At 37.7% G+C, this 18,199-nt stretch overlaps 1 protein-coding gene across 1 annotated transcript in view; it reads right to left on the bottom strand.

Moving 5' to 3' along the window:
- Nucleotides 1–7,366: 7,366 nt before the first annotated feature.
- Nucleotides 7,367–18,199, bottom strand: part of LOC128216173 (atrial natriuretic peptide receptor 1-like) — a 31,020-nt gene continuing 20,187 nt past the window's right edge. The window contains exons 8-19 of the mRNA XM_052922750.1: nt 17,677–17,811; nt 15,999–16,103; nt 14,634–14,705; nt 14,194–14,359; nt 13,481–13,627; nt 13,059–13,230; nt 10,711–10,857; nt 9,722–9,914; nt 8,877–9,051; nt 8,377–8,475; nt 8,168–8,259; nt 7,367–7,879 (exon numbers count right to left, since the gene is read on the bottom strand). Of these exons, the coding sequence (XP_052778710.1) occupies nt 7,367–7,879; nt 8,168–8,259; nt 8,377–8,475; nt 8,877–9,051; nt 9,722–9,914; nt 10,711–10,857; nt 13,059–13,230; nt 13,481–13,627; nt 14,194–14,359; nt 14,634–14,705; nt 15,999–16,103; nt 17,677–17,811 (2,016 nt within the window). The remainder of the gene's footprint in view (nt 7,880–8,167; nt 8,260–8,376; nt 8,476–8,876; nt 9,052–9,721; nt 9,915–10,710; nt 10,858–13,058; nt 13,231–13,480; nt 13,628–14,193; nt 14,360–14,633; nt 14,706–15,998; nt 16,104–17,676; nt 17,812–18,199) is intronic.

The raw sequence follows: 18,199 nt of genomic DNA, 5'->3' as shown, positions 1-18,199 counted from the left end.
TGAATTATTACTGAGCAAATATATTAAGGAAGTGTATAGCATATTCAAATGACATGTATATAGAAATGAAATCGTTCTGGTTGTGAAAGATCTTGATGTGTTAGAAGACAGTATATGAAGAATAAATGGTTAATATTAAAGAGTTAGAATAAATCAAATTGATTCAAGAATAAAGTTGTTAAATCTTTGAACGTTTTGGAGGCTCAGTTTTCTGCAATATTAACTTTAAAGGGAATTTAAACAAGAATATTGAAGCAACTTGCCATATATTAAATAGTTATTTTATGTTCATATTCTCGCCTAATACATTACCATTATATGTGATAGATGGTTCACGATGTACGGGCTGTTTCATCAATCTAACCAAATATAAATAAAACATGTTTTTATATTGCTCAGTTATTCAAAATTAACACAAATGCATAAACAGTGATATCATATACTTAAATTTCACTAATTTAAAAAGTAAAATCTTTATACCAAATCGGCAAAAAAGTGAATTAAGAAATATCGTTTAAAGTCTGTGTGCAAATAAAAGCTACAATGCCTTGGAAAAAATAGAATAAGCTGTCTGCATTTGTTGCATCTGTATAGAAATGGTCTAAAAAAATATGTGAACTCGATTTCATCCCCACTGACAGGAATGATTTTCTTTCTTTTTTAAACATAAAATTGTATGCTTAAATTGGTAGTTTCGCTTATTGCAGTAATGTAAGTAGTGGCTGGTCTTGTCACTTCTATTTGTAGTACAGTATTGGCTAGTCTGGTCACTTCTATTTACAGTACACTACAGTATTGGCTGGTCTGGTCATTTCTTTTTGCAGTACAGTAAGTCTAGTCACGTTTATTTGCAGTACAGTATTGGCTGGTCTGGTCCCGTTCATTCGCGGTACAGTATTTGCTGGTCTGGTCACGTTTGTTTGCAGAACAGTATTGGCTAGTATGGTCACTTCATTTGTAGTACAGTATTAGCTAGTCTGGTCACTTCTATTTACAGTACAGTACAGTATTGGCTGGTCTGGTCATTTCTACTTGCAGAACAATAAGTCTGGTCACGTTTATTTGCAGTACAGTATTGGCTGGTCTGGTCATTTCTACTTGCAGAACAGTAAGTCTGGTCACGTTTTTTTGCAGAACAGTAATGGCTAGTATGGTTACGTTCATCTGTAGTACAGTATTGGCTAGTCTGGTCACGTTTTTTTGCAGAACAGTACTGGCTAGTATGGTCACGTTCATCTGTAGTACAGTATTGGCTAGTCTGGTCACTTCTATTTGCAGTACAATATTGGCTGGTCTGGTCACCTTCATTTGTAGTACAGTATTGGCTGGTCTGGTCACTTCTATTTGCAGTACAGTATTGGCTGGTCTGGTCACCTTCATTTGTAGTACAGTATTGGCTGGTCTGGTCACTTCTATTTGCAGTACAGTATTGGCTAGTCTGGTCACTTCTATTTGCAGTACAGTATTGGCTGGTCTGGTCACTTCTATTTGCAGTACAATATTGGCTAGTCTGGTCACCTTCATTTGTAGTACAGTATTGGCTAGTATGGTCACGTTCATTTGTAGTACAGTATTGGCTGGTCTGGTCACGTTCATTTGTAGTACAGTATTGGCTAGTATGGTCACGTTCATTTGTAGTACAGTATTGGCTGGTCTGGTGACGTTCATTTGTAGTACAGTATTGGCTGGTCTGGTGACGTTCATTTGTAGTACAGTATTGGCTGGTCTGGTGACGTTCATTTGTAGTACAGTATTGGCTAGTCTGGTGACGTTCATTTGTAGTACAGTATTGGCTAGTCTGGTGACGTTCATTTGCAGTACAGTATTGGCTAGTCTGGTGACGTTCATTTGTAGTACAGTATTGGCTAGTCTGGTCACTTCTATTTGCAGTACAGTATTGGCTGGTCTGGTCACTTCTATTTGCAGTACGATATTGGCTGGTCTGGTCACTTCTATTTGCAGAATAGTTTTGGCTGGTGTGGTCATGTTCATTTGCAGTACAGTATTGGCTGGTCTGGTCACTTCTATTTGCAGTACGATATTGGCTAGTCTGGTCACTTCTATTTGCAGTACAGTATTGGCTGGTCTGGTCACTTCTATTTGCAGTACAATATTGGCTAGTATGGTCACCTTCATTTGTAGTACAGTATTGGCTAGTATGGTCACGTTCATTTGTAGTACAGTATTGGCTGGTCTGGTGACGTTCATTTGTAGTTCAGTATTGGCTAGTCTGGTGACGTTCATTTGTAGTACAGTATTGGCTAGTATAGTCACGTTCATTTGTAGTACAGTATTGGCTAGTATGGTCACGTTCATTTGTAGTACAGTATTGGCTAGTATGGTCACGTTCATTTGTAGTACAGTATTGGCTAGTCTGGTGACGTTTATTTGTAGTACAGTATTGGCTGGTCTGGTGACGTTCATTTGTAGTACAGTATTGGCTGGTCTGGTGACGTTCATTTGTAGTACAGTATTGGCTAGTCTGGTGACGTTCATTTGTAGTACAGTATTGGCTAGTATGGTGACGTTCATTTGCAGTACAGTATTGGCTAGTCTGGTGACGTTCATTTGGTGTACAGTATTGGCTAGTCTTGTCACTTCTATTTGCAGTACAGTATTGGCTGGTCTGGTCACTTCTATTTGCAGTACGATATTGGCTGGTCTGGTCACTTCTATTTGCAGAACAGTTTGGCTGGTGTGGTCACGTTCATTTGCAGTACAGTATTGGCTAGTCTGGTCACTTCTATTTGTAGTACAGTATTAGCTGATCTGGTCGCGTTTATTTGCAGTATAGTTTTGGCTGGTCTAGTTACTTCTATTTGCAGTACAGTTTTGGCTGGTTTGGTCACTTCTATTTGCAGTACAGTTTTGGCTGGTCTAGTTACTTCTATTTGCAGTTCAGTTTTGGCTGGTCTGGTCACTTCATTTGCAGTACAGTTTTGGCTGGTCTGGGCACTTCTATTTGCATTCGGAACTCCTCGGCCATTTTTTTTCAAAAACAAAGTCGGATGTATGCCGGTACATCAGTTGAAGTAGTTTGTATTTTTTTTTAAATTATATCGTTAATTAAATTTAGTGTTTTAGAGTTGTATTAATTGATCTAAGTTTAAATTGATTACCAGTGAAGTGTATTAGTGCAAACATAATTAAGTTTTTCAAGAGTAAAGACATAAAGTTTAACTGCTAAATAAAATTACTACGCGATCTACTTGAAGCGGACTTAAACGTACCTCTTTTTGACTATGTAAACCGTCCAAATACATCCGAGGTTGTTTTTGAAAAAAATGGCCGAGTAGCTCCGAATGTTCTATTTGCAGTACAGTTTTGGCTGGTCTGTTCACTTCTATTTGCAGTACAGTTTTGGCTAGTCTGGTCACTTCTGTTTGCAGTTCAGTATTGGCTGGTCAGGTCACTTCTATTTGCAGTACAGTTTTGGCTGGTCTGATTACTTCTATTTGCAATACATGTTTGGCTGGTCTGGTCACTTCTGTTTGCAGTTCAGTATTGGCTGGTCAGGTCACTTCTATTTGCAGTACAGTTTTGGCTAGTCTGGTCACTTCTGTTTGCAGTTCAGTATTGGCTGGTCAGGTCACTTCTATTTGCAGTACAGTTTTGGCTGGTTTGATCACTTCTATTTGCAATACATGTTTGGCTGTTCTGGTCACTTCTATTTGCAGTACAGTTTTTGCTGGTCTGGTCACTTCTATTTGCAGTACAGTTTTTGCTGGTCTGGTCACTTCTATTTGCAGTACAGTTTTGGCTGGTCTGATCACTTTTTACATTACAGTAAGTTTGTTTATTTCTATTGCAGGCAGCCCATTTAAGTTCCACATGGATGTAGTCAACACTCAACAGCAGTAGAGGTATATTGCTAGTGATCATGTACAAGCCAATGCCGGTTTATTCGCATGAATCATCCTATTATGTTATGGCGCTACTCTGCTTAATAAAAAATCAAAACGCAAAGTAAAATGTTTTTTACAATGAATAATTGTGGAGTTTCACAATTCCATATAATGTTATGTATATATAACAAAATATGATCTTTTATATTGTTAATATATCATGTACATTTAAAAAGACATGATTTTATAGATTCACGATCATACACGCAGTGTGAAACTAGGAATAGTTTCGTTTTAAAAGGACATAATATGTTTTTTGATATGATCACATGCGTTTTACGTATGCGCATTATAAAAACATGTTATCTAAAGTTACATCGGCTTTAGACGAAATTAAAAAATATTGTTTTAAAGTCTATATCACAAAAAATGCTGTTCTTGCTATTATTCACACCTATTGTAATTGTTTCTGACAATTACACTATTGCCATGACTGAAGGAAGTTTAGGGCGACATTTAAAAAATCAAATACTCAACTTTATTTGGTAACACTCACAGAAGAAGCAAAGACGTGAGCATTTACGTCTTGGGAAGAAAGGCACATTTTCGTAATCAGGATATAACCCCAGCATAGCAATGGCACCGTTTCTGTGGTATCTTAGCCTTTTATTAAAAACATGTCTGGGTTTAATGTTAATAATGGAAACTTATAATTTGAAAGGATTTTGAATATTTCAGAAAAATAGATACCTGCGCAACGTCCAATTTGGCGGTAAAAATGGTGGACAAATTTACCGCCACAGATGAGACAATATCAGCCTTCATTACATATTTATACAGTTACTTATGTATATGCACTATGGTGAACAATAAAAATGCAGATCATGTATGTTCATCTCCACTTCAAATATGGTATAATTATATGGAAATAAAAAAGAGAAATATGAATCTGTTGATGCGAAAAAAATCAGTTTAAAGCGTGGAAGGGGTTATATAATTTTTTTTGTTATCAGGTTTCATTTAAGGTTCCTCAATCTTTATATAACACAAGCATAAGTCAGTGGTTAGAAAAAACAACAAACAGGACATCTTCTTATGAACATATGAAATGGTCTCATATGAAACCAACTTGTGTTTTTACAAGCTTTGACAAAAATGGCCCAATGCAGAGACATTGGAAAGTGAATTCTATTTGAATTCTTCCGGTTTTTTTTTAAGAAACTGCATATACACGTACAAGCAGGTTTTTGAGGGTATCTGGAATAACATTACCTGTTTCTCATAAGTATGTCTTTAAGGTATTCCGATACCTTTTGAGATCTTTATTTAAAGGTGTTATTTTACAGTTGCAGTTTTTCTTTCGTTCGATGTATATTTACGATTAAAAAGAAATAAAATGCAGTTCAGTTTCATTTGAATGGCAATAACAGCAAACGCAAGTTTTTGGCCAAAGACAAACATCATGATATATATACAGGGAAACACATATACCATGTACCATACACAATGCTTAATTATGAATTGCACTTAATCAATGCATGGAAACTCACCCTTCCAAGCATGATTAGGGATATATTAAATACAAAAGTATGTTATGCAATAACTATTTTGCTCCATATTTATATTCAGAAGTTAAACGTATATAACTAGTTTGAAATTCACTAGTTTATTCTCTAGTTTTCTTACATTAGTATCTTAATACTCTTCTTATTTCATGTTTCAATACATATCCTCCAACAAAATGTCGGAAGTGGCGAAGTAAGGCCACAACCAGTTATTATGAAACCAAAAATGATGAACAAGAGAACGTTGTAAGTCAGGTATGCTTCCCAGTTGCTACTTTATTTCCGTTTGTTGTTTGGAAACGGCTTAATCAAATTGCGCGTGAATATGTCCTCTCATATGGATGCTGCTTGAAAAAAACTTTATTCACCATTTCTGTAATATAATGTCGAATGTTTAAAGACGAAAAGAAAAGAAGATTCGATTTAAAACTGATTCAAGCTCTTTTCCAACTTATTATACTGACAGCCTGTTAAAATTGATATTATTTTCAATTTCAATTGGCTAAAGTTACTGCTTTAGTTGGAAAATATTTAAATTGCCTTCAATTCGCGTCGCTTCTTTTATGTACACTAGGAGCAACGATGGCTCCGAATGATCTTAAAAAAGCTGTGAATATTCCAGAAAAAATGGTACTTGGTCAGTTTTGCTTGTTGTTGTTATTAATAATGATGATGTTATTGTTGTTGTTGTTGTTTTTGTTATAAAATACGGATCTGTTTACGTTAAAAAAGTTCAGTGAATTACTCATTGAAATAGATTACTAACTGGGAACCACATTTCCCAATGGGGCTTAAAGCTGTACATTGAAACATATTGCGTTCTTGACAGTCAAACTATCTACAAATGATACTTAGTTTACAAATATCAGCTGTTCTTTTATACAAACGTATGAAAACCCCACTCGTTAATTGTAAAAAAGAGTTGCAAATAAAAATATTTTTCGTTTGCAATAACCATTTATTTCATGTTTGGACATTCATTTTTTCCCTAACAGTCTGCCAAGGAAAATACCTGCCAAACATACTTAATGGCGGCTTTTTATATCGACTACATACCGACCAATTCTGTTAGTCATGATACGCATGATTTGCAGATAATGCAAATGAACAAATAATTTTATCTTGCCGTTAAGATAATTATAATTGTAAAAGAAAAGCGAGTGTACCATACCCTCCGTCGCTAGCCCCTAAATACCGCGTACCAAAAATTGAGGTTTTAGCCCAAGAAAATAACAACAACGTTTAATGCCTAGGTTTTGAAAATTAATAGGAACCAGTTTCGAAGTACCGGAAAAAGAATACCTTGCGCATTATGTCAACAGTGATTTCCTAGCTACGGCTTTTTCAACAGAACACGGGATCACACATTTTCCTCTTTCCATTCAATATATTATTATTAAAATTGAAAAAAACAAACCGTTTTCTTATTAAAAATGCAAATTGATATGAAATAAATACATTTTACTAACATCGATTATAAAAATCCGATTGTTGAGAATTTTATAAACAAACATATTTTTGAATCTTATGATCCTGAAAAATAAAACAAGCACATTGGTTAATACGTGGATGTGCACCGACTAGATATTCATCACCATCATTGTCCTATCATTTTAAATTTATATATAATATTATATTTGCCATGAACAACTGTTGTACATGTTGACTAATAATTTCAACAAGTTACATTTGTAAGTTAACCTCGCGTATCATCATTGTTCATTGTATATTCACGAACAACTGCAATTTTGAAAACGAATAATAAGTTCTTAAGACAAAAACATGACGTGTGTTGTCAAGTTTACAGAACATCCATTCGACAACTCTACGGTGGCTTTCTAGAACCACTAACACTTGCAAGGGATGCCCTGTCCGAGTATCAACGATGAATGGAGGGAAACACAATGGGTCACTCGTTGGTATCCGACGATGGATATGAATAAACACGAGCTGGTGTTAGTCCACGTTTGGTAAATTTTCCTTTGGAAGGTTACCAAAAGCGTTGCCACTCTTTTCTTCCAGTTTCACAGACTCAGATGTTGCCACACGCGGACCTCCAATATCCATAAACGCTTTCCTTCCTCTCTGAGATTCTACAACTACCCGATACATGTCGTTAGCGGCTGTTTTGAAAGCACGTCCTTCTACCAACTCATCACCTCCAAACAAGCTACCAGAACCGCGTCGCTCTTCAAGTTGTTCTTCCGTTGGCAGATGTAAAGAGTTTGTGTCAGTTCCTGTACTTGAATAATTCTTTTGCCCTCCTCCTCCTCCCCCACCTGGGGCGTTGCCGTTGATTACGCTTTTTGGTGTTTGGGATTTACTGGTTTCTTGCAAGGAATATGTTTTGGTGATTGAAGTGTTTTTAAAGGATGCTTTAGGACTCGGCTGGCAGGTTTTTGACTTTGCCGGCGTATGGTTATTTCCCTTTTGTCCATTTAACCAAAACGTTTGCATGACGCCTTTGCCCTAAAATTCAAATTAGTGATATAATAATTTTACTACGCAACTCATTATTAAACAATATTATTTTTCTTTGAATAGAAATAAGCAATCCCAGATTACAAAATTTCTTTATGTTATTTCGTGCAGGTCACTCATTAGGAGAATGGTACAGAACATAAACTCGTCAGATTCGTGCAGGTCACTCATTAGGAGAATGGTACAGAACATAAACTCGTCAGACAAACAATCACTGTTTATAGAAAAGCAATACATTTCCTATGAAACTATTTATATCAAACCGACTACACTCGCCTTTATTTCAGTGTTCCCTCGAAGTTCTATGTCATAGTCTCCGTACGCTTCCAACAGTTTCATGCACGGACCTGATATATGAATCTTCATCGCTGGAATGAAGACAGCACACGTAGATTTGAATAAGGCATTTTTTTCAAATTCCTACGGAAAAAGCACACATTTAGTTTCTATTAAATCTATTTTACGTATGTGAGGTATCAACCGACCTTCACCGTTGGATTCCATTCGGGATGCAGTATTCACGGTGTCCCCAAACAGGCAATAGCGCGGCATCGTCAGGCCCACAACTCCCGCTACCACTGGACCTGGTTGTACATTTTGAATATTCTATATATTTTGAATTGTTTATATAAACCATTAAAATATATAAACCATAAATATTTGTATTTACACTATATAATATGTTAATTTTCATCAAAGTTACATGGAAACCAAATCACCAATCGGACAGTACTTTGTTGTGAAACCCACAGCTCCCGCAGTATTATAAAAACCTTAATACAATTAGCACACATATATTTTATTAGATTAATACTGTTCTGGGAACAGCAATTAAATGTTCAATTTTATTGTCTAGAAACTACTAAGTTATTTCCGATGAGCATCTGCGGGCAAAAATCATTATCTGGGTACTAAACCCAATGATGCACGATTTAAGACCGTTGTTCCGGGTATTTGTATACTTTTACTAGTTTTGTCATTTTACCTGAGTGTATACCAATCCGTATTCGTAAAGGCTCTGAGGGTAAATGTCGAATTTTGAATATTTCTACAGACGTCCGGATAGCCAGAGCCATGTTTGCGATCTCGGCCACATGGCTGTCCCCGATACGTATCGGCAGGCCTGATGCTACCATGTAGGCGTCACCAATCGTCTCCACCTGTTAAGTCGCAAGAAAAATGACATGTGCTTGTTCTTGTGTCTAGGTATCTTATATATTTGTATGTATTCTATTTAAAAAAGATCGTTAACGTTTAAAAATGTCGTTACTTGGCGTTTTTTGATACATGTTTGAATCCCCGCTACTAACAACTGCATCTCACACATGTGCAAAAATAAATGTTTATAAACAAAAACAGATTCACGTAAAGCGTTTTCATACACCGATGAACCGCAATTCTGATATAATATTTACCATCAATTATGTGCAAACTTTCTCCAGAGAAATCAAAGTAAAAAGCATTTTTATAACGTATCTAACACTATTGGACGCAGCATAATTTGAGCAGCGGTCGCGCCAATGATGTCATTGGTTTTATCGACGTCACAAACTATTAAACACAATAAAACTGCATTTGACCAATCGCAATCACGAAGTTTTAAACTATCAAAATTAATCGGAAATAATTGCGTTCATCATTATATGAAAATAACGTATATCATCTTAGGAAGCGCAATAGAAATATTAATGTAACGCCAATGTAACGCAAAGAAATGTACACACCAATAACTAAATATCATTAAAACAACGTATCATTAATTGCTTTACTTCGTAAGGTTGGCACACCGCGAATTTTTTTTGATGCGAACCTAATGTAATGCAACTTTACCTTGTATACACGGAGGTTATCGATGATGGCGTCAAACGTGGTGTAGAGGTCGTTCAGTAGGTTGACGACCTGCAAGGGGTTGGACCTGCCCGCGATGGTGGTGAAGCCCACGATGTCACTGAAGTAGATCGTCACACAGTCAAACGTCTCGGGTTCCACCTGGTTGCCGTGTTGCAGCTGCCTTGCCACGGACCTAAGGAAAAACGATCGTTTTTAATCAACACAACCCTGTTGATGAAAGTGGTTTGATGTCTGAACAAATTGCATATTTTGAAATGAGGAGGCCATGCAATAGCTTTTTTCATTCTTAATTGGTAAAGCTGCTTGTAGAAAGTATAGCACATTTCAGTCAAAAGACACACTGTTTTAAGGCGCACAATATATAATGATGCATTTCTTTAACGCATTATTATGTTTAACTTATTTGATTTTAATAATCGAAACGAAAAAAACAACATTTAATATAAACTTATAGCGATATTTTGGCGCATTTTGACTGGGGATTTTGTAGCCCCATACCCAATTATTAAAATAAAAACATATGAACACAGGAGTTTGGGTTTTTTGAGGCTGTTCATTGGCAGTATAAGTGGCAAATGAAAGCTTTTCACCTTAGCACATGTCTATATTATTTTATATTGTTACCCCTACATTGACCGATAACGATTCTTTATATATTTGTTATATATGTATGTTATCGCTGTGCCATGTTACTCTTGTTGATGGGCTGTTTGGCTTGATCCTTCAAACAAGCTCAACGTTAATATATTTGGTATTAAATGCTCTCGAGGGACCACTGTGAAAGAAAGCGTTGGTGCGCTAAGATAAATTACTGTAAATTGTTTTATTTTCACGCCATTGTTTAAACACAGACAAACATCGTTAAATTACTAATCCGCAAGGTTTTGAATTGCGAAAAGTAAAACCTTCCCACATATTCAACAAAACAAACTATATTTACTGTAGGGGTTACTTCAGGGGATACTCACTCTGGTAGCATCCTGTAGAGCAGGTCCTCCGCCCGCTTCTTCTCCTCGAGGTAGGCGGTTGTCCTCTCTTCCACCAAGCTCTCCAGGTTGTTTGCATACTGCTCCATGCGGGTCATTAGGTTGTCCATTATGTTACTCCCTTTCGATCTGTGCGGGATATTATAAAACATAACACTATATATTAACTTAATTTACAAAATAACTTACAATGTGTGTTTGTGTGTGTGTGTGTGCGTGTGTTCGTGTGTTCGTGTGTGCGTGCGTGCCTGCGTGCGTGTGTGTGCTTCATTCCAAATTCCATCATGTAACTGGAATTGCGTGTGATAGCGTTATATTCAAGTCCAGCGCTGTCTGCTGAATGCTTTATGCAAGACATCATCCTGTTCACTATGTTGCTATCCGATTGGACCTGATAGGTTGACAAAAATACATTCAGTTCAAGCTTGACCATTTTTGGTGATTCACCATCGTTAGCGTAACTGCTCCGTCCTAGATGTTTATTGCGCTTATGTTTTAGCATTGCTAACGCTGTGCTCTCCGTTATGGTGTAGTCACACTCTAGCGTATGATAGAAACGTATGTATTGCGTGTGAAAATTTTAGAAAAATTACTTATACGCACAGTTTTCGAGCGTTTAAACCCGAGCTATCGGCGACAGTCCTTTACAAACGTATGAATAGCGTGTGAACAGCGTTTGTATAACGTATAACCGACGTACAGGTAGCGCATGAGAAACGTTTGCGTACGTGTGTTAGCGTATGTTAACCTAAGTCACCGTCAGTGTAGCGTTTATCACCGTGTGGGTAGCGTATGCAAGCGTATGAGTAACGTATGCATAACGTATGTGAGCTTATGAGTAACGTTTGTATAACGTATGTTAGCTTATGAGTAAGTTTGAGCTGAGACTGCATGTGCTGAGATGCAAAAAGACCTGGAGGAGCCTAACTGTCCATTCATCGTCTAGAAAAAGACCTCAGAATCCAGACAAATGACATCCTCGAGTCCTTGCAGAAGAGAGTTGCTGAGTCTGGCAGCATCCTTAAGATGGGAAGTTCCACTTTTTGAGGAATTTGACAGAAATATCACGCCATCCCTCTGGAGTAGTGGGGCAGTTCATCACTTCAGGCAAATACTCATCGATTATGGCTTGGCTTTTGTCCTCTCTAACAACGACTGACATGGTGTTATGCGGGACCCTCCATCCATACTGCATTGTGCATAAGTGCTTCCAGAGGCAAGATGACGCAAAGTCAATGCAAGCTTCAGACCATGCTTTAGGGAAGGCCTGTACCTAGTATGATGTTTGGACCCACCCTCTGTAGCAGCTCATCATACATCTCAGGGGGCATACGCAAGAAGTTTTTGAACGATCTCTGGTCCTCATTTCTGAGTTCAACCATGAGCTGGTCATACAGGCCAAACTGACGTCGTCGTCCAATCCATGGTCTCACCCAGATTTGGCGTCTTATTCTCCTCCTCCTTCTTCCTTGTCTTCTATTTCGTTGAGCATAATAAATTGTTAAATTTATACGTTCGCAATGGTGATGGAGAAGAGCTACCTCCATAGTCTCTCTGTCGATCTACAACTGACGAAGATGATGAAGTAGAACCCTATATATATTAACAGCTCAACTGACCACTTTCATGCCATCGTATGAGATGCGTACTTGACATATGAGTAACGTACCTTTAGTGTCACTCTTGAGTATCAAGCTTATGTCCAGAGTATGATGAGCATATGCGTAACGTATATGCTATACGCTCGCATACGCTTAAATTTTTTGAACATAAAAAATATTTTTGGCCTCTGCGTATAACAACGCACACTGACGTATGTCAGCGTGCTTGGAACGCTAAAAACTTATGCCTAACATACCCCTAACGTATATCAGCGTATGCGAGCGCATGAGCAATTTTTATCGTACGCTCACATACGTTAATGCCATACGCTATAGTGTGACTGCACCATTAGACACAACATACAGGTTGTCCATATACATGCTGCGACGGTCAGGCATTGGTGAAAAGTGAACACAATCCTAACGTTATTTAAAACAGTGTATGCTTAAAGCCTTGTGTGGGATCAGTTCTATGCGGAATATAAGAGTTTGAACTATGTTGTTGTTCCCTTGTCGTTGCTTGGGTTGGAATTTACGTCAATAAAACATCGTTATAAGCAATCTTAAGGTGTGCGCTTCACACCAGGTCATAATAAGTATAAGCAATATCAAATTTTAGCATAAGGGAGAAAATATTATGCTAAGTCAGAAACGACGTACTTCATGCTTCCCTCATAATGGATTCGCCAGTTTAATGCAATGGACGTATACTAATAGCTACTGCCGTACTTGAGGATACGTTTGAGACTCGTGTCGACCTGGTCAAACGAGGGTCTCTTAAACTTTTCCTCGGCCCAGCACTGCTCCATCACGTCGATCAGGTCGGTTGAGCAGTCGGGGATCTGGGAGAGGCTCGGTCGGAACGGAGGGTCACACGACTGCTCCACCTTCTCAAGGATATCTGTAGTAATTACAATACAAGATATGGTCATATGTTCTAGGGCACAAGACTGAGTTATTACAAAACCATCAAATCATGAATGTTCGACCGTTCGGCCTAAATAAAAATTAAAATGTCGCTTTTAGTTTTTACGGTTGGCAAAGAATAACATTGCGCTGGTGATCAAACTGTGAACCCCCCACCCCACCCCCACCCCGACCCCCGATTTCTGCTGAACGTTTTGCGTCAAAATCATTGTTATGATGTGTACCTGCACTGCTAAGGTCGCTGGTCTCGAAGGGCGCTCCCCGCAAGATGAGCTCCTGTAGTATTATAGCAAAACTGTATACGTCACCTTCCCTCGTTCCCGGGTGCCATCCGGAGACTCGCAATATCTCCGGGGCTGTCCATAGTTTCTCTGAAGATATAGGACTCTCTGTGCAACATTTCATGTAATGTATTGCAATAAAACCAGTTGGATCAGTTGTTGAACATTTAAAATATGTGTGATCTCACGTTTCTTATAAATGATCTCTGAATCCAGTCTTGAAATTTGGTATATAGGTATCGACTATAAATAAAATGTTTCATATTGCTTTCAGCGTTTTGGAGAGGCTGTTCACAGTTATGTATTTTTTTGAAGTTCTGTTCGTGTTGTGTAGTTTTATCACGTCAATTATATATGACCGGACGTATTAACCGCCATCTTTGAGGACATGTCGTATTTTAAAATGAAATATGTATATCAGTCATTCAATATAATTAAACCAAGATAATGCCTTATATGAACTATAAATGCATAGGTCTGTATGATTAAAAATTGACTTCCGTGCTTTACGATTGTTTGCTTCTCAATTCTTCTTGGCTGTGCAATAACTTTAACGATTTATGCGTCGCAATTACTTGGAATCGACAAATTATAACTCAAAATAATTTAAGGATAAAGTAAAATACTAGATTCAACATAATCAAGTTTATCCTTACTGGAAGGATTCATGAATCCAAGTCTGTGAGTCTTATATTCCTGTTCCTGGAAACATTTGGGTCCAAATCCTTTAATCTTGAGGAGGAACCTGCTGTCAACCACACAGTTGGAGCTCCTCAATTGGCCGTGGACCGAGATCTCACTGTTGTGGAGGTATTTCATGCCCTGACATGAGAGGGAAGGAATTGAGTTACGCCGTTGTATCAAAATTGTTCATACGAATAGTGATAATTTTAGTGGTGTCATTTTAAATGGAACAGCTACATGGGGAGTCACAATTTTATTATAATGTGAAACGTAATTTACAGGTGTTTTTTTTCGATTTGCTATGGTAATCCAACCAAACGTTAACAACATATGAGTAAAATATTTAACATATAAAAATCCGGCTTTGACAAAAGTTATGTGCCGTTAAATCCTTTGACTGGGCTGGTCTTACCTGGACGATATCATTGATGAGGGAGTGTCTAAATGCCCAGTCTAGTTCGATACTGTCGTTGGCTATTATATCCTGGAAAACAATTACAACATATCTTGAATAACTTGACACGTTCTGTTTTTTGCCGAAGATTGTATACTCTAGCAGCCTAGATTTCAGTCGCACGACGATTTTATGCGTTTTCCTTACTGGGTAAGGTCCATTAGCGTGTAGACGCGTAACGGTGGTGTCACACAATAGAGAGATTGTGTGTACACGTGGTCTACTTATTGTGTACTACGTCATCAAGGTATGGTCAAAAGAAGGGTACCGAAATAATCAGGAAAAACTTGGCAGTTGGTAAACTAAGTCGAGTATGAACTCTATTTTAAGAAGTGGAACACGAAAAACATTAACATCCATTGACCCGGACAAGTTATGCCTTGGGAGATTCGAAATTTTGGTAAAGGATTCCATCGTTAAAATTAGGGATGCAAACGAATGGCAAAATTGATATTCGAATATTCGGTAATTCTTTCGATCGAATATTCGAATATTCGATTACCGAAATACATATTTTGGAATATGTAGTAAACTACTGTTATCATTCGCTTAAGTAATAGCCGGGGCAATTTGACCCTATTTGTCGTAGCGGCGGACCCCGATTTTCCCCAAATAAGTCTTTGAAATTCGCAATTTTCAGTAAGAAAAAAACTAAACATTATAAGCAGACAAACAACAAACTCGAATAATTTCAATTCCGCTGCTTTTATATGTGTAATTAGATGGATTCCTAGTCAAAAAGCGTTTTGCGCCAACGGATGGTCTTTCCGTAGGACAAGCAGCCTCGTTCTGAGATTGACCTCTAAATTGAATAAAAATAACTATGGAAAACACAAACCAACTCGGGAACTAGTAAAATAATCAAACGAAAACATAACTGAATTTGACTCATCTATTGTTCAACAATAGAGAAAATGAATCCTAAAACGCTATACTATATATTTACATTTCAAAGCACGAACATTGTATCGAAACATGAAAAACAATTTAAAGCACATATATGTAACAACATTTATGTAGCACATGAAATTTTGACCAAGGATTGCATCGTTAAAATACAAGTAAATCCAATATATTTCACACTTATAGAAGCAGAAAATAGCATAGTCTTTTATAGGCTAAGAAATATTTTCCCATCTTTTCTCTCAAAAAAGTTATTTAGAAATAACTGTCACTTTCTTGCATGTTTACATCAGTTTTTAACCGTGGTGACACATGTGAGAACCCCGTTGAAGTCGCGTGATTCCTCACCCTGAACACTCGGTAAACATTACTACCTTACTTCCACAGCACTCATTTTCGCTGACAAGGTCAGAACCTTACCATAAGACTTCCCCGGGGACAGATCTCTGACAGAACAGCTATGCTCTCCGGGTCCACGCATGCGCCGATGAACGTCTCGATGTTGTTGTGACGAAGGTTGTACATCTGCCAAGAAAACAGAAGGCACATGTACACAGGAATTAATCGTTATAATACCATAATGTCACGATACCTACTTGTTACAGTTTTATGATTTATACGTTTTTTTTTGTATTTGTGGGCCGCCTGTAGTTATCAGGTTGTGAAGTTTTTATATTGAGTGAAATACTACACAGTAAATTAATACTCATATAAGATATCTTTAAAGATATTTCTTGTCAGGCCAAACATTTTTTTTAAATATGAGATGATATATTATCCTGAATTCATTAAGCAGTGCACTCTTATAAACATTAAAGTTTTAAACTTTAAATTGGAACTTGAAAACGGAATTTGTTACTGCGTTTTGCTTTTTAAAAGAATTCTGGTGTTAGCCACACATAGAGAAAGGTTACACATTGTTCAAAGAAAGGTTGAAAACCTCAGTCCATAGGTGGAGGTAAACCGATCCCAAATCAAATCAGACAGGACATTGGCGTTCATCCCCATAATATACCGTTTTTGTTCCAGCGGAAACCTTGGGGCGTGATCATTTGAAGAGAAATTGAAACGCCTTTGGGCAAGGTCAATTGTATATAAATTGAAGCGCCTTTTAAAGAAAACATACTTTCCTTGTTCTAGGGAACATGTTGGGGCGGTATCACTCTTTGGGTAACAGAAGCGCCTTATAAAGAAAACATACTTTCCTTGTTCTAGGGAACATGTTGGGGCGGTATCACTCTTTGGGTAACAGAAGCGCCTTATAAGAAAACATACTTTCCTTGTTCTAGGGAACATGTTGGGGCGGTATCACTCTTTGGGTAACAGAAGCGCCTTATAAAGAAAACATACTTTCCTTGTTCTAGGGAACATGTTGGGGCGGTATCACTCTTTGGGTAACAGAAGCGCCTTATAAAGAAAACATACTTTCCTTGTTCTAGGGAACATGTTGGGGCGGTATCACTCTTTGGGTAACAGAAGCGCCTTATAAAGAAAACATACTTTTCTTGTTCTAGGGAACATGTTGGGGCGGTATCACTCTTTGGGTAACAGAAGCGCCTTATAAAGAAAACATACTTTCCTTGTTCTAGGGAACATGTTGGGGCAGTATCACTCTTTGGGTAACAGAAGCGCCTTATAAAGAAAACATACTTTCCTTGTTCTAGGGAACATGTTGGGGCAGTATCACTCTTTGGGTAACAGAAGCGCCTTATAAAGAAAACATAGCGTTCTTGTCCCAGCGAACACTTTGAACGAGGTCAATAATAATGAAATTGAAGCGCCTTATATAGAATGCATAGCGTTCGTGTTCCAGCGAACACTCTTGGTCGAGGTCGATAGTACAGAGATTGAAGCACCCTTTTAGACACCATACCGTTCTAATTTCAGTGAAAACTTTCGAGGTTTGGTCAGTCAAGTACTATTAAAGTGCTGTATATAGATTACATACCGTTCTCATTTCAGCGAACACTTTCCAGGTTTGGTCAGTCATGTACTATTAAAGTGCTGTGTATAGACTACATACCGTTCTCATTTCAGCGAACACTTTCCAGGTTTGGTCAGTCATGTAATATTAAAGTGCTGTATATAGACTTCGTACCGTTCTCATTTCAGCGAACACTTTCGAAGTTAGATCAATGGAGGAGAAATTAAAGCGCCTTATGTAGACACTATTTCCGCGGTAATGACCCGTGGTTCCATACACCGGGGGAGGTTCCTCGTGTGTGCCTGTTGACTGCGCATGGAAAATAACAGTTGAGGATATTAAGCAGCATAATGTAAGAATATCGCTGAAGTGTATTAACACTATTAACACACTGTTAGTTTTATTTTATGTGTTTACGGCGCTGATAAATAGGCCCATCCAAGCGCACGTGCGAAAACCGGTAACTGGGCTTGCCCATTCACCGCCTTTCAATCGTGCTCGAGGGTCGGATGTTTGCAACCGTACCGGAAACTCATGATTAATAAAAAAATGCATACATTCAACTTCAAAACAGTTTTTGTACGTTTAATCAATAAGCGCGTCCGTCGTGATCGTAACAAAAAGTGTTATATTTTTTCTCATTAATATATTTAGCAAAATCAGTTCTCTATAGTTAGGGTTAAGCATTTTTATTTAA

This window comes from Mya arenaria, chromosome 14 (genome assembly GCF_026914265.1).
Source record: "Mya arenaria isolate MELC-2E11 chromosome 14, ASM2691426v1".
Classification (NCBI taxonomy): Eukaryota; Metazoa; Mollusca; class Bivalvia; order Myida; family Myidae; genus Mya; species Mya arenaria.
This window is presented reverse-complemented; position numbering and strand designations above follow the sequence as displayed.